Source organism: Physeter macrocephalus, chromosome 18 (genome assembly GCF_002837175.3).
Source record: "Physeter macrocephalus isolate SW-GA chromosome 18, ASM283717v5, whole genome shotgun sequence".
Taxonomy (NCBI): Eukaryota; Metazoa; Chordata; class Mammalia; order Artiodactyla; family Physeteridae; genus Physeter; species Physeter macrocephalus.
In genome coordinates, this window is record NC_041231.1 from 94,435,024 (window position 1) to 94,456,914 (window position 21,891).

Sequence of the window (21,891 nt, forward strand, 5' to 3'; positions counted from 1 at the left end):
ACTAACACACCATTGTAAAGCAATTATACTCCAATAAAGATGTTAAAAAAACAAAACAAAACTGTAAGACAAAGTTTATGCAGAAAATGGAATTCAAAGCACGTCTTTATACAGATCAGAAATTCATTAATTTCATTATTTAGAGCCTCTTTTCTTGCTTTTGAAACTGCCAACTGACTGATTTATTTAATTCTAGGCCACAAATACACTTTAGAGTACAAGTTAATAATGTTAATAGTGAAGAATCTGGATCTGAGTTAATCACGTTGAGTCTTGATTGTAAACATTAAAAGGAACTGATGACAATGTACCTCGTATTTGTGGGGAAGAGGTAAACACTTTGGCTTTTGGAGTAAGTACATGGATGGACGCAGCTATAATTCTAGTTCCAATATTAGCATATCAGACACACACCCCTGTATTACTTCTCTAAGGAACCACCATCTGTCTCCTGTCTCCTGCCCTTCTCTAGATGAACCCCAGGGAGTGACTGGGGTCGATCTCAGTGGGTGGCCCTTTGCCCTATGCATGTTGTCAGACACACCAAAATACAGACTCTAAATCATTATTTGAAATAACACATTCTCTTATACATACATCCATTGATGCAGGCAACTGGAAGAGGAGGACATTTTCTTGGGACTCACAGACCTGAGAGTAAAGGCAAGCTCAGAATTACTAGCTGGTTTTTTTTTTTTTTTTTTTGGCCACGCTGCTTGTAGCATCTCAATTCCCGACCAGGTTAGGTTAAGATTAAACCCAGGCCACAGCAGTAAAAAGCCCAGAATCCTAACCACTAGGCCACCAGGGAATTCCTGTGGCATTCTTTTTCTGTCACTTATAAATAGTATAACCCCTGGCAGGACATGTACACAAAACTATTGCTTTCTCCATGAAGTAGATCCAATATCTGCCCCACTTATTTCATGATATTGTTCTCAAAAGTTCTTTAAAAAGCATACACAAAAATATATAAATAAAACATACTATAGTTACTATTAAATTATTCAAAGAAATTCATTTCTTTCTCATAATGTCGAGCTGGATACTACCTTTAGAGTCTAAAAAATACCTAGATTTATTATCTAACAAGTGAAAATAATTGAATTACAGGAAAACCTAATTATAATTCTCCTCCAAACTCACTAGATTCATAATTTACATTGCAATGAGTTTGCTGGTTAGGGGATTAATTAAAATCACTGCTGTATAAAATGGTTCATTCAATAATTCTTTGGAAATGCAAATTCAAGTTCAGCAAATAATAAGCACACTTTAAAAATGAAATAATGTTGACATTCTAGGAGACGATTAAGCAAGTTAAGAAACGATAACCCAAAAATGTTTTTAAATGATCTTACTGATTTCCTCCAAACTGAATGCTTAGAAAATGAAATTTGAATTATAAGTCAGTTGTAAACCTTTGTGCTTAGGTATCATATTAGAAGCAAATAACATTCAGCAAAAAGGCATCAACACCAGTATAGGGATGTGAGTTTCCAGTTTTGCAGAGACACAAGTCCTAGCTGTTAACCAACTTCTGGCACTCAACTTCAGGCGAGTCCTGCCTTGAATACTAATCAAATGGAAATGACCTGAAGTTCACCCTCTATCTGTAAATCCTTTCTTTAAAAATCATAACAAGGAAACACATTCCTCTAACATACTTTTGGGAGGTTAGAACTGAACTTAGAGCACACGGAGCCCAACACGTATTTTATAGAACTGATAGCTCTGATGCCTGGCAGCATTTTTTATTAGGATGATCAAAGACCTAAATTATTGGTTATTTTTCTGGATAATGATCAATGCCTGTGCAATGGCAGTGTGAAGTATCACACACACAACAGAAAGTCTGCAACAAGTGAAGGCATCACACTTGCTCCTATTTCTTTTAAGAAACAAGGTAGCAGGAGTTACTTCCATATATGGTATTGCAGATTAAGTTACTTTTTTGTCAGTTCCAAACCTAAGATTTAATAATGACTTGGTTGGCTCCTGGATGATAAAATTGAACGTGTCCAAAAACATGCAGCATAACAAAAAATAACACACTTGATTTCCTGCTCCACATTTATTGGGGCCAGAGAGACTAAAACAGCTATTTTCCTCTCAAATACTTGGAAAAATATAATACTACAGCAATTTCTTAAATACATAACAAAACTTTCTGGATCATGAATCAACATGAGATGTAACAGCCTATAGATATCAACCGTAACAGCTTTATAAAATGTCATTCATCGAAGGCATTCTGAAACTATCTTTAAAGCTACACATATACACATATTCTATATACATAAAGGCATCCATTCATGAACAGAAAGTCTTTTAGAAGCACTGCCTAGGGAAGGCTAAAGTAATACATATCTAGATTCTGTATAATTTTTAAGAGACAATTGGGGTTCTAAGAAACGGTGATTTACATTTAAATAAACATGTAGATTTTCAAACCTGAATAGGTGAGATTTTTGTGATGCCAGTGACAAGAAAATTCACACTGTGAATTGTTGGTTTTTCAAAGGCCTCTTTCAAACTAGAGATTTCAAGTCGGGAGCAAACATCCATGGCATGAACAAATAGGATGCCTAAGATTCTAAAACTTGTTTCCATGTGGTTTTCCTCTTCATCTCCCTGCCTAGTAACAATGGAAAAAATCCCTAGAAGGGGCAACAGCTAAACGTTATGGAATTACATCCAATAGGTTTTCTGGATGGTGAGTTATCCCATCCAGATTACAACGTGGCGAAGGATTTGTTTAATTTCTATTTCAAATGGACTACACTACTTCAAACAAAACGATCTTCTGCCACAACATCCAAAGATAATTACATAGACCCATATTTTTTCCTAGGACGGACAGAGAATCACTGGGGAAGGACAGAGCTGACAAACAGAGGAAGGCAACAAGGGTAAACCCTTTCTCTGGCCAGTTATACAAAACGAAAACATCAGTCTCTGTTATCAAAGTTGCCAGCTTTCCCCATTATAAACACAATCTCTAGACTGGCTTGCATCTCACCCTTTGATGCACTGGAGATGTATGTGGGTTTTAACCAACCAACCTGTTCCTGTGGATTCCAACAATCTCACACAGGCCAAATCTTAAGGAAGAAGTCACCAGTTTTCAGGCACTTTTCAACATTTAAAAACTTAAATCCAGGGGCTTCCCTGGTGGTGCAGTGGTTGAGAGTCCGCCTGCCGATGCAGGGGACGCGGGTTCGTGCCCCGGTCCGGGAAGATCCCACATGCCGTGGAGCGGCTGGGCCCGTGAGCCATGACCGCTGAGCCTGCGCGTCCGGAGCCTGTGCTCCGCAACGGGAGAGGCCACAACAGTGAGAGGCCCGCGTACCGCAAAAAATAAAAATAAAAAAAACCCAACTTAAATCCAGTTATTTTAAGCTATTCTCTACTTCGGTTCTTTTTTTAAATTATTTTATGTTATATATATTTTTTGGCTGTACTGCATGGCTTGCGGGATCTCAGTTCCCTGACTAGGGATCGAGCCCGTGTCCCCTGCAGTGGAAACACGGAGTCTTAACCACTGGACCGCCAGGGAAGTCCCTCTAAATCCAGTTATTTTAAATCTATCTGACAAACACTTCCCACTCCCCACAAAAAAAGTAAGCTAATTCTTTTATAGTATCTCTGTGAGAAGACATAGTCCTTCAATTTGTCAAGGAAATAGCATAGATGCTTTCTCCCACTTTTACTCCAAATTCAGGAGCTCTGCCTCAGATAACATAGAATTTTAGGTTACTTGAAATCAGCCCCTGTTTAAAGATTCTTTGTGGAACCCAGCTTGAAGACTGTATTAATATGGCGGAGCACATTGCCATGACTGACATTCTTGGTACAAAAATTCAATTTCAGTTGAGTTCCTGTGATCCCCTGAGCAGTTATAAATGCCCTGTACTACAATAAGGCAGTGTAAGAAAAAGCAAATTACTCAAATATATATCCATTTATATTTGTACTAATATGAAATACAGTGCTAGAAGAAGAGATTGATTTTTTTTCCTGAAGTGTTTAGAGTTTCAAAGGAAAAGAAAGACACTTAATATTGAGAAATTCCTAATGAATAATTTAAAATATTTTGGGGTTGGTGGCCATTTAAAAGTTTTCCCAGAGTTCTCATCTATGTTCTATACAAACAGTAAATAAAAATGTACACAACCAATAGATGTACTATACATATATCAGATATCAATATGTACATGTGAATTAAAGTTTCTTAAATATACACATCCCCACTTAGACTACAATCCATTACATAGGCAAAGCATCGTTCTTTAATAATAGGTCCAGGATAGCAGCAATTTAATAGTCTAGTTACCCAGTTACCTCAGAAAATAGGTCCTGATAGGTCCTGATGTGGTACCCCTAGCTTCAAGGAGAGCCGTCCACTAACATTTAACATGTTTCTCATGAAGCACCAGGTTACTTTGCTAATGGCAACTATAGTAAAAGTTACTGTCTTTTCAAAACTCATTTATTCAAAATCTGACTAATAGTATAATGGGAAAAATAAGCCACAATGAGGTGATACGAACCCAAACTATTTAAGATATATAAAGCATTTATATTTTGTTTCTCAGATATTTTTTGTTGTTTTATCAGTGCCCTGTACATACAAAAAGTATTCTGATTGCCCTAACAGATGCTGAAAGAGCAAAACCTTGCTGCTGGGAAGAGAGCTGCTCTGAATTGTGTTTGGAAATACAAAAACAACTTGATTATCAATTAGTGTTTTTAGAAACTGGGATGGCACATTGTACTATTTTAAAAGAGTTATGTTTATGAGTCAAAGCCTTCAGGTAACTTATGAACTTGTAACCAAAATGTACATATATAATACGCAAAAAACATTTAGGTTGATTTATAATAAACCATATTAGTCCCAGAAGAATGGCTTTTAAGTAAACATTTATTTTGTGTATACTATTGGGTAAATCCATTCATGCCCAATAAATAGAAACTCTAGGTAGGCAGCAAGTTATACAGATTCTAGATATACCTATGGACTTTAATATTCACTCTCGGTGTGTACTTGCAGGTCCAATTCTAAATCTGTTGGGTGCATGAACAGAGAGCTCAAGAAAGGTCCCTGATACCTGTGATGATGATTTTGAATCTCTGCCACTTTACCCATACTTCATATAAAAACAATCCTGTAGACCACAGCTACTAGCTGTAAGAAAAGTTTATCACCCAGGGGAGAGATACTACATTAGACCAGATTATTTTACCTGCTGCAGCCCTTTTCCTGGGAAGGGACAACTCCCTCTGCAAAGCAGTTTCTCCTGCTTGACACTGAGACCACACAGGAGAAACCTATTGTGTTTCCGCCAAGTTCCTGGGGCATCAGCACACGCCCTAACCGGCAGAGGGAGAACTGCCATATCAGCTCCTAAGATAAGCAGCTCTCTTATAATTCTTACAAGAATTACAATTCTTATAAGAATTTCCCCTTAAACAGTCTGATTCTTCCCCTCCTACAGGAAGTTTTCCTCATGCTTCTCATGATGGTCAAATCAACACAACAGACTATGGCTTCTCAGTTAGCATGTGTGTTGTCATAACTGGCAGCACATTTATTACACCACGTGTTCATTCAGGCTCCTTGAATGTGGCTGGAAGTTGAACAGTCCAGTGGGATCCTTCAGACGATAGCATGATGATGTGTTAGTTCCTCCCCATCAACCCCAAAGCTTTCCAACACGCTCCATAGACATGGCCTGGACTGTTGAACTCGGTTCTCTTTACACAGGAACACACACACCAGCGCTTGGCCTTTTTGGATGCTGAAGGTGGGCAGGCAAGTTCAAAGTCTGGACACAGAGGCACTTCCAAAGTTTGGCAAGGAGGGGGAGGCGAGTTCACTAAGGGGGGCTTTATCACTGTGCTGTCTCATATAACCCAGACATCTGTGGCACATGGATACGAACGGAGATCTTTAGGTTGTGGATGGGTCACGCTGTTTCTTCTTGCCCCGACAAGACTTGCAGACGCAACAGATTATACATGGGGAAGCCAGGAGCAGCAAGGGTGAAGTCACCAAGGCAACGATGCCCAACCCCACAAGAATCCCGACCACCTGGAAATGTAGAAGAAAAGCCTATTTCAGCAGTTCAGTCTTCCTATGTGTACACTCTACCATCAGCTGTGGACTGTTTGTGTCCCCCCCCGCCACCAAATTCATAGGTTGAAACCCTAGTCCCCAATATGATGATGTTTGGAAATGGGGGCCTTTGGTAGGTAATTAGGACATGAGGATGGTGTCCTCATGATGGGATTAGTGCCCTTATAAAAAGAGACAGCAGAGAGCTTGCTTCTCTCTCCATTCTATGCCCTATGAGGACACAGTGAGAAGATGGCCATCTGTAAACCATGAAGAGGGTCCTCACCAGAACCCAACCACACTGGCACCCTGATCTCAGACTTCCAATCTTCAGAACCGTGAGAAATAAATTTGTGGTTTGAGCCGCCCAGTCTAGGGTATTTTGTTATAGCAGCTTGAACTAAGACACCATCTCAGGCACATAAAGCAGTTACAATTATGGGACCTTCTAGCCAGTGCCCGGAAGGACAAACCAAACGCTAACTCAGGCTCTGGCACAAGCCCAGTGGGATCATGAATTGTTGGTGTTGGCTACCTACCTGTTTCTTCAACAGTCTTAGAGGGTTGTTAATAATGGTTTCTAGGCTATGAACACTGACTCCCTCAAAAGGAAGGAAGGAAGGAAGGAGGGAGGGAGGGAGGGAGGAAGAAAAGAAAGAAAGAAAAGAAAGAGAGAGAGAGAGAAAGAAAGAAAGGGAAGGAAAGAAAGAAAGAAGGAAAGAAAGAAAAAGAAAGAAACGAAGGAAGGAAGGGAGAAAGAAAGAGAGAAGGAAAGAAAGAAAGAAAAGGAAGGAAAGAAAGAAAGAAAAAGAAAGGAAGGAAGGAAGAAAGAAAGAAAGAAAAGGAAGGAAAGAAAGAAAGGAAGGAAGAAAGAAAGAAACATTATTAAAAATAAACCAGGACTCCCTTTGAACCTGCCACGTAAACACACAATGACATGTAGAGAGGGATCTATGCCCCAGCAGGGGCTCAAGGGATTTTATTTTATTTTAATACATTTATTTTATTTATTTATTTATTTTTGGCTGCGTTTGGTCTTTGTTGTTGCACACGGGCTTTCTCTAGTTGTGTCAAGCAGGGGCTACTCTGCTTTGCGGTGCACGGGCTTCTCACTGCGGTGGCTTCTCTTGTTGGAGAGCACAGGCTCTAGGCGCACGGGCATCAGTAGTTGTGGCTCGCGGGCTCTAGAGTACAGGCTCAGTAGTTGTGGCGCACGGGCTTTGTTGCTCCGCGGCATGTGGGATATTCCTGGACCAGGGCTCGAACCCGTGTCCCCTGCGTTGGCAGGCTGACAATGTGTGCCACCAGGGAAGTCCGGCTCATGGGATTTTAGAGGCCTGCCTTTCATAGCAAATATGCCTCAAAGGGCTTTGGGAAGGTCATTCTCTCCATTTTTTCAGGAAGAACGAGCATTCGTCTTCATTCTGCTGGTCACTGTTAATTACTTGGCTGCTCTGTCGCCCTGCCCCTCCACCTCTCCTCTAGGAGACTGTGCTCATGAATTAACTTCAGGCCCCAGAAGTTCCCCAGAACCTCTCAGGCTGGGCTGGGTAAGTAGGGAATGGAGTGGGGAGGATAAGTAGGTGGGCTTTTTAACCCATCCCAGGTCTGGCTTCTCTCACGCTCCTTTCAAGGTCAGGGTACCTGTGTTCGGTTCCACATCACTGAGGCTCTCGAGTGGCCGAGCTTATTCCTACACGGACCTTTGTCATAATGTCTGAGGAAAATGTCATTCTGAAAAGCAAAGAGAGCTTTCAGTAAACATGCACTTTTGAGTTGAGAAATGGATACTAACCCCATCAGATCACCTCACTGGAAGCAAAGGCTCTTTCTGGTGATATTAATGACAGCCTGTAGGAACTCCAAGCTGACAATCCTTAGACAGCATCTTAGTAATTTTACAAATCATGGAGTGAAAACAGATGATAGTCCTTGAGACTCCACTGATTCTAAACAAGATTAACGACCAGACCAATTATCTTTGAAAGGTAGCTCTAGCAGAGGTGCAGTATGGAATGAGAGGACCATGAATGAGGCAGCTAAAAGGCTTCGTATTCAACCAGCTGAGATATAATGCCAGTGGCTGAGATGGAGAAGAGGTGAATATAGCCATGAAGAATTAAGAAGGTAACTAACTAGATGAGGAAACAGGGAGAAGAAATCACAGATGAGGGAGAAGCACTGGGTAGAAGGCTTTATTGAGGGAAGAGACAACATAGAGATGCATTTTGTTGGGAAGATGATGACCACAGTTTGGACGTGTTGAACTCGAGAGATACTTGAGACATTTAAGCAGTACTGTTCAAAAGACAGCTGATTACATAGATCTGGATTTTGGGAAAAAGACTTGGGAAGCAATGTCCTTGGGCTGAAGAAACCACAGAAGTAGATGAGATTACCCTGACACAGGGTGTAGACTGAGAAGTGAAGAGGTTATTGAACACAAACATTTAAGACGGGGCCAAGGAAAAACCTGGAAAGGAAACTGAGCAGTGGCCAGAAACAAAGATGGGAAATCAGAAGAGATGGCATCACTGGAGCAGAGGTGGTTGAGATGTGAAAGGCAGCGGACAATCCAGGTAAGATGAGGAATGAAGTATCCACTGGATTTTACCCAAAAGGAATCTCTCACAGTCTTGGAAGAATGCAGTCAGGGTGTGTGTAGGCAGCAATCTGAGTCACTGCAATGACTGGAGTGTCAACGGCTAGAGGCGATTATGCTGTTTTGAGTCTAGGCTTCTAAAGGAACAAGAGAAATAGAATGGCAGGAAGGGAAAGATGTAGGCTTGAGAAAAGTGTTAACCGTTTTTAAATGAGATACAGTTGAATGTGTGGGTAGGTTAGAGAGTAGAGAATGGAAGTTGAAGTCACAGGAGAGAGAAGATATAAATGAAGGGGACAAGTCTCTGAGGTTCCCAAAGCAGAGGATGAAGACTATCTCATCCTCTGAAACAGCAGAGATGAGAATCAAGGCAGAAACAAACCCAACTCCCCGCAGCAAAACTCAAAATCACTCTTTTTGGTGTCCGTCTCAGGCTTGGCTTTTGGATAATCACCCTTCTCCTAGACCCATGCTCTAAAACTTTCCTATAAACAAAGATCAACCCCACCACATGACGTGGAACACTTGTCTACAGGAAAACATCATTATCCACAAGCCAATGCCCCCTGGCTAAAGCTGGGAAAAATGAAACCTCAAAACACAATGACCAGAAGAAGATGCTGTATATCTAGCAATTTCACATCTGTAGCATTTTACTCGCGTACCAGAACAGCACAAGTGACGGAACACTGTGTTCTTTGCAACACCATACCTAAAACGTATTTCAGCCAAAGGAAGGACTGATCTGGCACACATATTTATTCCCTTACTCTCTTGCCTCCTAAAGAGAACCTCATGGGCTCAGCCTCCTAGTGGATATGAATCCAATTACGGTTTTGGTTAAACCTGAAGGAAATCAAAAAAGATTTCTTTCATTTATAAAGCATGAGGGGTGTACAATCATGAGTCATACCCTCATCCAGAATATCATTCATTTGGAATTAGGAGAGGTCTCAAATATCAAACATAACTGTAATTCAAGGGGTTATAATAAATAGGATTTTTTTTAAAGAATGAAAACATGTCCTTCAACCTGACCTGCTAGGCTTCTAGAGTCTAAAATGTCAACTTTCTCCTCCCCAGTGCATACCTCTTCCTGAAATCCTGACATCAAGCTGATTAAGATTCTTACTCATAGATGTCAGCCTAAGCAATGTATCTAATTTTCAGTTAAAAATCAGGCATGTGGTGGCCAGCATGCGTGCCATGTTAACTACACTCGCTCATTGAGTGTGTATAATACTAAAGCACTACACAAATGGCCTATGAAATTAAAGCAAACTAAGCAATTAAAATGAAAAGTTGAGAAAAGAACGGCCACCCATCCAACCACGACTGAGGGCTTACACTGATATGAACATATCTTACAGGTCCAAATTGCCAAAATAGGGACTATGTATAAAAAACTTATGCCACCCCAAACTAAAACACTAGAATTGAAAAAACTCTCACCAATCCTTCACATCACCTTTTAACTGTGAGGTTACCATTAGCCTCAGCACTGGACTGAATGGAGCTGCACCTGAATTTGAGAAGACACACTTCATGAATGGCAGGGGAAAAGAATTAGACAAGACCCCTTTATGTGGGAAGGGAACTCTGAGAAAGCAGTAACGATCCCGCTGTCACACCAATGAATGAGATAGTAATTAAGAGATACCATTTATCTGAATGGCTTTTTTCCTTAAATTCATAAAGAGAAAAAACAATCTAATCGTGGTAGGCAGAATAACTGCTCCTCTAAAGATGCCAATGGCCTATTCCCCATAATTTGTGAATATGTTACCTTACATGGCAGAAGGGATTTTGCAAGTGTGATTAAGGACCCTGAGATGGGGGAGATTATCCTGCATTATCCAGATGGGCCCAACCTAATCACACGGATCCTTAAAGGCAGAGAGGTTTTCCCAGCTTGTCGGAGGGAATCACTCTGGAAGTTAAGACCATGGAGGAAGGGTCAGAGAGATGTGATGATGCTGCCTTTGAAGATGGAAAAAGGAGCCATAAGCCAAGGAATGCAGGCAGCCTCTAGAAGCTAAAATAGGCAAAGAAATGGATCCTCTCCTAGAGCCACCAGAAAGAATGCAGTCCTGAGGACACCTTGATTTTAATCCAGTGAGATCCATATCAGACTTCCAATGGACAGAACTAATGACAATAAATTTGTGTTGCTTTAAGCCACAAGTCTGTGGTAGTTGGTTACAAAAGCAATATAAAACTACTACACTAATAGTCCTTTACATAATAAAATGAGACAATGCCCTCAAAGCAGGAAATGTCCCTAAAACAAAAGCTTGCCTTTAAAGTTAAGGTGACACACCTAAGGTAATCAGAGAGAGGTATCTAAAGTAGCAGGCTCAGGATGTCTCATCAAGAAAAATAAATTTCTTTGGCGAACAAGAACGGGATCAATATTTTAAAAGGAAAGCCCATAAGATACTGGCTGTCGCACAGATACAGGATGGAGAAGGACCACACGGGGAGACTCTTCCAGGTGGAACTTACGTCCAGGTTCTGGAGGCAGTACCAGCAAAACGTGTGCTTGCAGTTCTTACACATCATCTGAGCACAGCCTTCATTGCGTTCAATATAAACCCGGCACACTGGGCATTGCTTAATGGGGGCTTCTGCCTCTGTCACGAAGAGGGCCCTAGAAACAAAATGAATGAGAAATTATAGGAGAGGGATGGAGAATGCTGCCTGATTTTTAAAAAGCAAGGACCGCAAGGTGTGCACTCACCAGAGCTATGGGAAAAGTGGGCTGAATATAATTAATTAATCAGCTCAATATGCTCTTCTAGACTCAACTTTATGGCCATCAACTGAATTCCCAGGGCTCCTATTGGGTAGGGAGTGAACTCTTGTCTATCTGTGCTTGATTCCCCATCCCAGGGGAATGGTGAGGGTAACAGTAGGAGAGATTATTTGTCGTTCAGATAACTCAAAACAAAGAAGAACCTTAATTTATTTATCTTTGGCTTTGAGTGAATTACATAATTGTATTTTCCACAGCTGATTGAATTCATGGTTTTGCCAAATTAGTCTTTCATTCTCTGAGCACACCCTGTCCGAATAAAAAGTACAAGAAGTCTGCCACACAGTGGAAAGAAAAAACAGCTCAGGATCGAACACAGGGGTAGAGATCATCTACCTAATGATCTGTGCAAATAAACAAACGGAGGGGACTGGAGGGAGTCAATCATCAATTCTTTCTAATAAATGCCCAATATCACTGAAAAGACCTGCTCCAAATAGATGAATAGGCCAGCAAGGCTCACAGGCTCAAGGGGCATAGAAAATAAGTAGAACAGGGCTTCCCTGGTGGCGCAGTGGTTGAGAGTCCGCCTGCCGATGCAGGGGACGCGGGTTCGTGCCCCGGTCCGGGAAGGTCCCACGTGCCGCGGAGCGGCTGGGCCCGTGAGCCATGGCCGCTGAGCCTGCGCGTCTGGAGCCTGTGCTCCGCAACGGGAGAGGTCCGGGAAGGTCCCACGTGCCGCGGAGCGGCTGGGCCCGTGAGCCATGGCCGCTGAGCCTGCGCGTCTGGAGCCTGTGCTCCGCAACGGGAGAGGCTACAACAGTGAGAGGCCCGCGTACCGCAAAAAAAGTAAATAAATAAAATAAGTAGAACAAACTGAGGTGGAGGGAGGCCTGGGTGAGCCAGAGCACTGGCTTGCATTTTAGCTACTGTTCATGAAAACCACCACCCAGCACATGGAAACATCAGTTTCACAAAGTGTACTCAAACCTATGACTGGATTTTGTGCTCATAACAACCCCACACAGCAGAGGGACAGCCACCATTTTCATTCCTCTTTTTTTTTTTTTTTTTTTTTCAAATAGAGAAATAGACTCATAGAGGCTGAATGACTTGCATGAAGTCACAGATACCAAGTGACAATGTCAGAACTCAATCCTTCTCTCCTCTAGGATCTTTACATTGTCCTGTGATCCCCCGGGGACCTTGCTGCGTGGCAGTGAAAATGTAGCAGGTGCTGGCTAAGCGGGCACATGCCTGCCACGTGTGTTAGCTCTTTTTCTCCTCTTGATGTGTTTGGTCTGCAGTTCAAGCACAGCATCTCAGCCAGGTAGCATTTCTGTTCCTGGAGAACGGTTCTCCACACTCCGAGGGTGCTGGGTGATTAAGCCAACTGGACGGTAACACTGGTATTTCTGATCTTGCTGATGCAAAACAGCCATAGCCTCAAGCAAAGCAAGGGATCAAACACAAAGGTCTCTCACTCTGGGCCCTGCTGCTGCCATAAAAACCCTCCGTCCTAGAAGGTACAGAGTGCATTGCTTCTCATCATAACAAAATCTCAACCTCAGCACTGTTTTTTCAGAGGACAACGTACTGAAAGATAAGCTCTCTTTCTCTAGTACACACGAATTTTAGCAGCGTGCTACGCTGAATGGCTGTTGTTTCTACTGCTGTGTTCCTTTTGATATGACTGGCACACCTCACAAGCTGGCAATTGAGTCAGGGAAGAAAATCATTTCTGCACCTCTTCGCAAGCAGGAAGAATGAGGTGTGTCAATTGTAGGCGGTCACAGTACCTAAGCAAACGGCTGTGGACAAAAGTCATGACTTCCTATGGAGAACCAAAGGACCACATGCCTCCTACCTAAAAAGAAACCAAAACTCATACAGACTCTAACTTCAGCCGTATCTGGAAGATTCTCTGGGGGTAGGTAACTAAAATCCCTTTAGACATGCTTACTTGGTTATTCTTTGTTAATAACTTACCAATTCTGAGACACTTCTCAGGAAAGCTCTGTAGGGAAATAACTTACCTTGAAATGTCATCACAATATAACTCCTTCTCCAAGCAACGTATTTCTAAGATCACTAGTGAATAATCCCAAGACGAAGTTTCCTTTCTTACCCGTGCTCTGTTGGCAGGACGCTAGGCTGACTGTCTCTGCAGGAGACCTCTGCATGCCAAGCATCCTTGCAGCACGAGCAGAACTTCAGGTGGCAAGAAGGGCACTCCACGAGCACGGGCTGTCCTGGCTCACTTGATGCGACGGGGCATACCGTCTGACAGTCTACGACAGGACACCACGTTCTGCAGGGGTCCAGGTGAACTTCTAAAGTGTAAAGAAAGAAAATGTGGTGGTCTGCCTATCTTTCATTCAAGCTTGAGGCTTTGCTTTCTCTCCTACATTTATTCTCTTTTATAGGTCGACACTTATGGAAGCTTAGTACAACCAATGGCAATGATTTCTACTGTTGGTCTTCACAGTGGACCCAGACCTACAAGGTCACCCAGCCCTGCCACACTTCCCAAAGTACGTACTCATGGAATAGGCCACCATTTGCCCTTATGAACAGATAAGGAGGCTTCTTACTAACCAAAATGCACAACTCTTTTGGAATATTTCTCACCTTTTAGCATTCAACATAGGCAAAAAGCTCAAGTCCCTTCTACAATTATTTTGGATACCATCTTGGAGAAAAATTGGACATGAAGAACCAACCAAAACAAACGAAAAAAAGTCCACAAAAGATTTTGTCCTTTCGGGCACTGATAAATAGGTAGTGAGGTTTCTTCTGTTGTGTAGAGAGAAACTAAAGAAGAAGAATCAAATAGTTTTAGGACCAAACAGTGTCTGGTGCGGCTCAGCCAAGAAGTCAGATTGGCTGTCAATTTGGATATTCTGTTGCCCTGCCAATGTGCTAGTGAGGCATGATTTGTAAAAGACCCACATGCTCTAGAAACAAAAGGTAGGGACCTTCACAGGCCATAAAATGATCATCATACACCACACTGGCTAGATCCATGTGGCATGCAGAAAAGAAGATACGGTTTGGGAGGTGTGCAACTGTCTCTCTATGCGAGTGTCTACAAATCTTGTTCAGTTTTCCATTTTCTAGTCAATAACAGACTCCATATTCTTGTCATATAACATAACCTTTAGTGGAAAATATCATGTGGAAAATGATGTTATTTAAGAGGTAGAGTAGCCCTTTTTTCTCTGGACCAACATATTTTGCAAAGTTTGAACTGATGAGATTCTAGTTTCAAATTTCTTAAGGCTTGCGATTCTTGGAAGTTTCCATGCAAAAAGCAAAAAAAAAAAAACCCCAAAGAATGGTGCAAAAACAAAATGAAGGTATTAAGTATGAGCTTAACTTTAAAGGTAATAATTTTACAAGTTCAGTACCAGGGGGGAAAAAAAAGTCTGAAATCTTCCAGGAAACACTGTCTCCAATAATGTTTCATCTAGAAAATGCAACAATTGGACCTATGTTTATTATAGGTTTTTATTCAAAAAGAGCATTCTTAAACATATTATCTTATCTAATAACTCTGGAGGGCAGGAATTAGAGAATGATGGGCCAAATATAATCAGAAAAGGGAAGCTTATGATTCACAGGTCCTCAGACTCCGAGAGATGAACCCCTCTAAGGTACCCAGAATTTTGGGACAGGATGATTAAAATGTTAAGGGGACACTGACACACATATGCTCCAAGACCTTGACCTTTGATTTCCACACCATTTATGTTTTCTCCCAAACTCTTTAAACTGCTTTGCAAATACTAAGCCCAAAGAAATGAAGTCTGGCAATGTATCTTAGCACTAAGGATTCCCACCTTAAATATCTACTTACTATTCTAAATCACAGGTCTTTTAAAAGTTTGATGATAAAGGTGGGAAAGGAAAGGAAAATTAAGAGATATTATAAAATTTATAGCATCCCTACTGATCACCTTAAAAAGATTCAAGTATGCAACCTGTCTTCATATCTCTAATCAATTAAAATTATTTGGTGGATGTTCTGACTTGTTTCTACCCCCTTATTATTTCAGGTATCTGGGTGGCACAATAGAAACAGAAACAATAAATAGGGGAGCAATGAAAGATTCTGATGAAATCCTATTAACAAAAGGGCCTTAGTATGCAGTGCAGCTATGACACACAGTCCAATGCAAACGCTAGGGAAGAGTCGGAGACACAGAAAACAGAGATCGTCTGTAGTTTTCTCCACTATGACAGTACATAAGTGACAATGAAAAGGAGTGTGGAAGGAGAGGCAGAAGAGAGACATTACAGGCTTCTACTCATTTCTTTCATTAGAAGTCTTGTTCTGTAGGAATAACCTATAGAGCTTAACAAACACCAAAAGTGGAGTTGGTGGATGTGACTCTATTCAGAAATGAAATTGGCTACTCCAGCCAATGCTAGTGTTATCTACTCAATATCTATCCTTACCCCTGTCAACCCTCCTTGCTGAGAACTCTTATCTATCTCTATAGAGGTGGAATATTCCAGAGACTTGTTTTCTCCGCCTTCCCTGCAGCTAAGGCTGGGGTATGTGACACGAGTCCTCAACGGGAGGTCAGGGGAGGTCCAGCAAGGGGCTGCTGGGACAAGATCTCCTCCCTGATACAGGGGGAGGAATCGTCCTTTGGTCTTTCTGCCTTTGAACACAGCCGTTCAAAGCTGACTGAAAGGCTACTTTTAGTCTGGCATATGAACAACAGACTAATAAAATAATTTTGGAACTAAGCTGTCCCCTGGAAAATCATTTACTTTTTATAACATCGAAATATATTCAAATTTCCCCTTTGTTTCACCTTCTTTTCCAAATATACAGTTCTCATTCTGTGCTTTTCCTTCCCCCTAAAAACCCCCTCTCTTCTCTACCAAGTCTAGCCTATCCATTCCTAAAGGACCTACTTTCACGTGCTTGTCTTAATTTTTGGAGTCACAGAACATGCATCTTGTTCACTGCTGTTCTCTATTCATTTCGTAAAGACGGCCTTTCTCTCTTCAGACTGTAGGCAAGAGCTATTTCTTATTCTATTTGTGTGCTCCAATATACCTGACACAGTGATGGGATGTTACCTATTGATATAAAGTAGTAATTCCCGGGTTTTTCAAAAGCATAGACAAACTGCTCTGCAAATAACCGATTTATAATACATACAGTAATAATACCATCTTGAATTGCCTTGCACCAAAATTCTCTTCTGGGACTCTCATCAATAGATGTGCACAGTAAAATCATCCAATATCAGTCCTGGTGTTGAAAGTATGTGATGATCTATATTAGACCACAGATCTCCACCCACCTCAGTCAGGGCTCTCTACATCTGAAATGATGTCGACTTGGCAAAACATGGACTTTTACATATAGCACTTTCAAAACTAAACCTCTTTTTTTTTTTTTTTGCTGTACACGGGCCTCTCACTGTTGTGGCCTCTCCCGTTGCGGAGCACAGGCTCCGGACGCGCAGGCTCAGCGGCCATGGCTCACGGGCCCAGCCGCTCCGCGGCATGTGGGATCCTCCCGGACCGGGGCACGAACCCGAGTCCCCTGCATCGGCAGGCGGACTCTCAACCACTGCGCCACCAGGGAAGCCCAGATTTTTTTTTTTTTACACAGGTACTTGAGCTTGTCGTACAACTTTTAAATACTGCTCTGCTTATGTAAAAGATACTTGCCAAAAAGGTGTGTTATTATTGCCTTCTTGATAAACCATTAAAAGCAGAGTAAATGACTATTCTGGTGGGTAGGAGGGTAGAGGATGGGGTGGGGGCAATCTAGCCAAATTCATTAAAGTCCTCTCAGTTTATATTTCTATGTTAAAGTAAGGAGCAAAGTAAGTTAGCAAGGAGTTAGGGAATGAGTATTCAAAGGAGTAGTGACTCAGTTTCTCTTATTGGATGTACAGACAGGACCGCAGAGATTTCTCCCTTATAGTCAAACAGCCACATGCTGCAGAAATTCATGATGGACACTTCTGAGTGAGAAGAAAAGGCACACTGGTGTTTCTGGGCCTGAAGACACGAAGAATACTTAATTTGTTTTTCTCTCTGCCTTCTCAATTTTTGATTCATGACAGAGACCGCTCAGCTCAAATGCACACTTTCTACTCTTTAAACTGGGTGACTAAAGTATTAATTTGGTTAGAATTGGGAAAGATAAGCCTTTGGGACTGTTACATTTGTAAGAACCAGATGATACTGGGCAAACATCACTTCTGTTTTTGAGGGTTTTTTATAGCTGTGAATTTTTAAAAATCACATTTAAGTCTATAAGTGAGAACCGTGAATAAGTAGCCAACCTACACATGGTTTTTGGCCTGAAAGATTTCCAACTTTTATCCAAATAATGCAAAAGAAGGGATTTACACATGTAATAAGGCAGTCCAGTCTTACAAGGAGCTAAGTAAGCAGAGGGGAGAGTCACAGGAAATAATCTGGGGATAGTCATCAAGGGTCTAATCGCAGATTATGATGATAAGGCCTAAACGTGATGAGAAGCCATTGGAGGAGAAGGCCATTTTGATCAGGGGAGTGCTGTGATATGACTTCCACTTTTAGAAGATTATTCTGGCTACTGTAGGAAAAATAGGTGGTAGCAGAACAAAGTGGCAGCACAGAGATCTAGTAAGAGGCTATTGCAGTTATCTAATCCAAGATGATACATCTAATACAAGATGATATATGTTAGAAGTGGAAGTACTAAAAATGTGGAACATAGTCTGAAGGTGAAACTGTCAAGATTTCCCGGGAGAGATGAAGTTGGATGCAGTCATCCAGTTGACAACGACTGGCCTAGACACGTACCTGGAACATAGTATTCATTGAATAAATGAGTGAAGCAACATAACAGAAGTGTAAGAAATAGTATCTGTAGATCAATTCCCTATGGTAATAAAAGATAATGAAAGCATCTATGGCAAGGTTCTATATTGTTCAGCCCTGCGTCTAGATATTTTCAGAGAACAGACACAACTCTTCAGAGAGATATTTGTATAGGGCATCTTGGAGTCTCTAGGAGAAGAGCCTCCCACAACAGAACAGGGATCTAGACATACAATTCTGGCCAGGTTACACTGAAAAGGGATCTGAATACAATATGGCATCTGTCCTTCACATTATCCTTCAGCCTGGCTCCCAGAAAAGCAGCTACAAGTAAAAGTCAAAAGAAGCTAAAAGAGTTGTCTTGCTTTATAAAAATTATTAACATTCCAATGTGCCATTAAGAGCACCATTTTGCTTCATATACCTTAGGTAACAGAGTATACCACAAGCGGGGCCTAGAAGCCAGAGTGGTAGAAAAGGTGAAAAAAGCTGAAGAGCCATCAGAAATTGGCCGCCCCGGCAGCTAACAGGACTTCCCAGAAGCCAAGCCAGGATACCAGGTGGTAGCCAAATCGCTATCACATGAGCAAGAGCTGTCTCCTCCTCCACACCAATTATCTGAGAGGAGTCTGAAGGGAAGGAGAGCCGCTGGGGTGAATGGAGGACTTTCTAAAACACTCTTTATTACTATTACTGTGAATTCAATTCTACCTCCTGGCTTTGGGCTCAGGAAACACAGTTATTATGTAGATAAACAAAACGCACATTATCCAAAACATTTAAGGTTCAATTTCTTCCTCCTTCCAATTTCTATTCCAAAGATGAAAAAAAAAATGAACTGATGCATATTCAAATAATTTCTTCTGTATCAGCAGTGAGGAAAGCTTTCTGCAGCTTTGAGATGGGGCAAAGCTCAGAAACCTAGAAAAAGAGAACGGTACCCTCAACACTTTAATATGGACATGACTGAAAAGTGATTAATTGTAACATACTTACAACAGAGATAGACGAAGTCACAGACCTGAACTGGAATTTACTTATGAAAATTAGAATTGATTACTGAAGTAAAGACCCATGACTATTTGATCTTCAGATTCTGCTTCTTCATGTAAATTACATAAGGCAGGAAATGCTATTTAAAACTATTTTCTACTTCTATACTCTGACAATTATTAGCACATAGACACATTCCAAGAAAATAAAACTGTCATGAAACCTACAGACCACATCTGACCCCATAACTGTTTTCAGCGTTCGAAAACTAAACTCCAGACCCTTGGTTTTCCCACCTGGAACTAGATATGTGAAGCTTACTTCTTATTCGGCTAGATATTTTCTCAGCTAACACAAGTGTTGTTTTCCTGCCATCTTCTACCATTGTGAGGCTGTACCAAAAAAGACATCGGAGGCATGTTTATTATTGTGGGAAATGCCATGCAATCAAGCTAATTTAATTATCAGCTGAGCTAAATCAAACTGTTTTACGACCCACTGCATTTTAAATTATGCCAAAATTAATTTGCTTTCTACTATCTCAAAGAACAAAGGTCTTCTGCAGATAGTTAAAATGCAATTAAACTAAACTGATTGGAATTAACATCTGCTATAGTAAATATACCCAAACAGAGGTGGCCATCGGCAGAGGGGTTGCTCTCAAGATAGTTGATGAGAACCACGGCATTTCAAACTTGGAAACAACTTTTGAGGTTATCTAGTCTAACACTGTTATATTGAGACCAACAGAAGTTAAGAGTCTGCATAACACATGGTTAGTGAGTATGTGACGGGATCAGGCCTTTTTACTCCTAGAATACCATTATTTATGTAAAAACATAATCATGTTACTAAATAGATTTTAATCCCCCCATCACCATGGGAATCTTCTCTCTTTGAAGCAGCAACTTTGAATGCTCCATCTCAGCAAGTCACAATCTCCTTGGAGGTGTTCAGAGACGGTGGATTGATGCTTTGAGTAAGAATATACTGTATGAAGGAAATGGATATGATAGGTGGGGTAAGGAATTTGCCTTGATTATCAAGTCTCTATACAACTCTCTAGAGTCTAGGACAATAAGGAAGGAAACACACTGAAGAAGATTTGAATTAAGATGAAAAGAAAACAGAGTGATATTATTGTGCACTCACTCCAAGACATGATCTGGATTCTGGAAGATTCTTTCTTAGTTTAGTTTAGAAAACTGGGGACAAGATTTGGGGGTGGTAGTGATGAATAACAACAAGAAGAATAAAAATAATGGCAGTAATAATTTATTGAATGCACACTGTGACATACACAATATTAACTCATTTATTCTCTACAGCAGCTCTGGGACCATCATTCCATTACTATCCCCATTTTACAGATGAGGAAATGGACTTGCAGAGAGGAAGAGGAAAACACTTATGAACACTGTGCCTCTTATTCAGGTCCCTTTAGAAATCTCACCCAACTTGCTAATAAATGTCTTTTCTTGCAGACACTTCAGTTTTTCAGAGGAGAGCTGTAACATCTAGAGGGTGCTGTGTTAGGTTTAAAACTGATCAACAAAAAAGAATGGGATGGTAAAGTTGAAGAAGCGTGAAGCCAAGGAGAAAGTGTTACCATCTGAAAGCACAGAATAGCTTGGGAAGGAAACCCTAGACTTAGTCATACATTTACCACAAAACACCAGAAAATCAGGCTTAAAAAGAAAACACACACACACAGATGATAAGAATGAGCTTGTGATCAGAAACCATGAAAAGGAAGGTGACTAATGAGAGATGGGAGGTGTTAAAAAATAAAACTGAACTGATGATAAAGTCATTTAGTATCACCCAGTCTTAAAAAGTAAAAACACTAAAAGAAACCAAATAGCTACACAGGGAGCTCTGGTGAGATATGACCTTAATAATTAGATAGAAATGATGGAGTGGGAGCATTTCACCAAGGTCAAATGCAAGAGCAAGATGAAATTTGAAGAGCCGTCTCATAAATGTTAAGGCTCAAAATGAAAGGAGGCTTTTGTAGGGACTTCCCTGGTGGCGCAGTGGTTAAGAATCTGCCTGCCAGTGCAGGGGACATGGGTTCGATCCCTGGTCCAGGAAGATCCCACATGCCACGGAGCAACTAAGCCCGGGCGCCACAACTACCGAGCCTGCGCTCTAGAGCCCACGTGCCACAACTACTGAGCCTGTGTGCCACAACTACTGAAGCCCACACGCCTAGAGCTCGTGCTCCACAAGAGAAGCCACTGCAGTGAGAAGCCCACGCACCACAACGAAGAGTAGCCCCCCTCGCCCGCACACAGCAGCGAAGATCCAACGCAGCCAAAAATTAAATAAATTAATTAATTAAAAAAAAAAAAGAAAGGAGGCTTTTGTGAAAAATGCTGAGAACAAAAGAGCTTTCAAAGAAAAATGGAACCATAGCTTGAAGCCACATCTGGAATTGCACCTGGCACACACAGATACTCAGTACATACATAAGTACATATTGAATACATGAGTGAATACAGTAGGATTAATGGATGATAACAGGAAAATAAATTCCTATTGTAGTCACTTTTCTTTTTTTTTTTTTTTTTTTTT

General features: G+C 41.2%; 1 protein-coding gene across 3 annotated transcripts in view; it reads right to left on the bottom strand.

Annotated features, from left to right (window-relative positions):
* Positions 1–4,909: 4,909 nt before the first annotated feature.
* The window catches only part of RNF144B (ring finger protein 144B), a 175,989-nt gene continuing 159,007 nt past the window's right edge, over positions 4,910–21,891 (bottom strand). Inside the window, exons 5-9 of one of the 3 annotated variants that reach the window (XM_055079441.1) lie at positions 13,607–13,811; positions 11,229–11,373; positions 7,766–7,855; positions 6,661–6,715; positions 6,026–6,097 (exon numbers count right to left, since the gene is read on the bottom strand). In XM_055079441.1, the coding sequence (XP_054935416.1) occupies positions 6,707–6,715; positions 7,766–7,855; positions 11,229–11,373; positions 13,607–13,811 (449 nt within the window). In that variant the 3' untranslated portion in view covers positions 6,026–6,097; positions 6,661–6,706. Of the gene's footprint in view, positions 6,098–6,660; positions 6,716–7,765; positions 7,856–11,228; positions 11,374–13,606; positions 13,812–21,891 lie in introns of all 3 variants that reach the window. The other 2 variants (XM_055079439.1, XM_055079440.1) reach the window with 2 other exon arrangements.